The sequence below is a fragment of the Propithecus coquereli genome, unplaced genomic scaffold (genome assembly GCF_000956105.1).
Source record: "Propithecus coquereli isolate 6110/MARCELLA unplaced genomic scaffold, Pcoq_1.0 Scaffold66, whole genome shotgun sequence".
Lineage (NCBI taxonomy): Eukaryota > Metazoa > Chordata > Mammalia > Primates > Indriidae > Propithecus > Propithecus coquereli.
This window is the reverse complement of record NW_012152618.1, coordinates 3,625,707-3,628,024: the sequence shown is the minus strand read 5'-3', so window position 1 is coordinate 3,628,024 and position 2,318 is coordinate 3,625,707. Positions and strand designations below refer to the sequence as shown.

At 34.4% G+C, this 2,318-nt stretch overlaps 1 protein-coding gene across 1 annotated transcript in view; it reads right to left on the bottom strand.

The window, feature by feature from the left end:
* The window catches only part of LYST (lysosomal trafficking regulator), a 155,321-nt gene that overhangs the window by 1,178 nt on the left and 151,825 nt on the right, over nt 1-2,318 (bottom strand). The window contains exons 46-47 of the mRNA XM_012660158.1: nt 969-1,125; nt 508-579 (exon numbers count right to left, since the gene is read on the bottom strand). Coding sequence (XP_012515612.1) covers nt 508-579; nt 969-1,125 — 229 coding nt within the window. The remainder of the gene's footprint in view (nt 1-507; nt 580-968; nt 1,126-2,318) is intronic.

The window sequence follows — 2,318 nt, the reverse complement described above, 5'->3', positions numbered from 1 at the left end:
AAAAAAGGGCAAAAAAATATAACATTAATAAATAATAACTTTAGGTTCCTTAAACTTTAAATTTAGTACACTGAAAATAAATTTATTTTAATAAAGCAGAATTTGAATCACTTTTCTTTCAATTGAGGTTTTCAAGTCAAATTTGTTAACTGAGCAAATAAACTGGTTGTTTATCCATTGTGTCAAGCACACTCCTGCTACTATCAATCACCATTATGGTCTTTCCAAATGAGGAAGGAAAAAATATCTATAATTCTAGAGGCCTTCCCTGGACACACTGCCAGCATGTCTTTCCATTAGACTCTGAGTTACTGACTCAGATTTTAAGTTCCATGAAGGTAAGGAGTGTGTAGTTCCTCTTGCTGCTGGGTCATGGATAAAACGGTCAGCTTTTCAAGATGACTTCAATCACACACTTCTTTAGGTCTCTGTGCTTTAATATCACTCTAAGAAAAAATGCAATCACAAATTATATTATGAAGAATAAGGGGGGGGGTAAGATCTTACCTTATGATAGGTTTATTTGATTTGGGAAATGTAATTTCTCTCACAGGCTTTAAGTCCCATGTACTCCATAACCTAGAGGGGGAAAAAAGTCATAATCTAATGATGCAAACTAAAATTACTCTCACTAAAAAACCCTACATATTTGTTTCTTTCTGATAAGTCATTAGGAAGGAAATACAATAAACAAAGAACAGTAGTTACCTCTGGAAATTTGCAAGAATAAGGGAACTTTTAGCTTTATGTACTTTCATATTGTTAATCTTTTATAGTTAACATAAAACTTCAAATGCACTGAAGCTATTTTTATTATTTAGAAATAAAACAGGAAGAACCTTTATCTGAAGATGTTTTAAAATCTCTAAATATTGAATATTAATATGCCTAGATATCAAAAACTAATTTCTGAAACTGCTCTGTCCTTATGAATAAAAGCAAACAAGGAGAATCCAAATTCCTCTTACCTTACAATTCCATTTTCTAATCCTCCGGCAATTACATTGATAGATATTCCCTCAGGCTGGTTGGAGAAAGCTACTGAACAAATGATCTCCCTACAGTGGACATGTCCAACGAGGTCCCCGTTCACTGTCCAGAGTCTGAGGTCACTGCCTCCACCAGCTAAAACAGCCAAATCATCCTGCAGGTTACCAGAACGCGGGCATCTCAGAGCCCACCCACACTGGGCCCCAAAAGTGCATCCCTGAGGGCCAAGCTTGTCTGCTTAGAGATGAAGTTTATAAGCAATCCATGACTGAAGACTATTAATGAAATTACTACATTTTGAGTTGTACAGAGCTTTACATATTAATCTAGAGACAATGATCAGTGAAAAAATAAAAAAGCAATCTACAATGTAGAGAAACAAGGTAAATTAATCATAAATCTTTGTGTAATTGCAATATTTCAGCATGTAAATTACCAAATCTGAATTATGTTTTTGAAAATACCTAGAAAGATAAACAATCTCCAAAAAGAGAATGAAATATTCTGTGAAACCATCTATAAGAGACAAATGTGACTTTTTAAGAGAAAAAAAAAAAGTTGTAGTAAAAATTATCTGAGTTAAAAACTCATTCTTAAAAAAAGAAGAAAATTTATTCTTTAGAACATCTAAAATTGAATCTTATACATCAATGCCTTATCAAATCAATTTTTTATTTTCAAAGACTGCAGAGTAACCAAACTTTTCTTTAGTTTTCTGGGGGGTGGGGGAGGCAATAATTGCTTGCCATGCTTTGTAAACTGGAGCTGGTGGTTTGGGGCCTCATCATGATGCATTCAACCTTCTCTGAGGAAATATTTTCACACTGATCAAGAAAGAGGTTAGCAAGGAGGTGAAAGATATCTACAAGGAGAACGATGAAACACTGAGGAAAGAAACTGCAAAGGACACAAATAAAATGGAAAAACATGCTCATGGATTGGCAGAATCAACAATGTTAAAATGTCCATACTACCCAAAATGATCTACAGATTCAATGCAATCCCCATCAAAATACCAATGTCATACTTCACAGATCTAGAAAAAATAATTCTACACTTCATTTGGAACCAGAAAAGAATCCTAACAGCCAAAGCAATCTTAAACAAAAAGAGCACATCTGGAGGCATCACATTATCAGACATCAAACTATACTACAAGGCAATAGTAACCAAAACAGTGTGGTATTGGCACAAAAATAGAGAACCCAGATATAAAACCACCTGCCTATAGCCAAATGATCTTTGACAAAGCAGACAACAACATACACCGGGGAAAAGAATCCCTATTCAATAAATGATGCTGGGAAAATTGCATAGCCACATGCAGA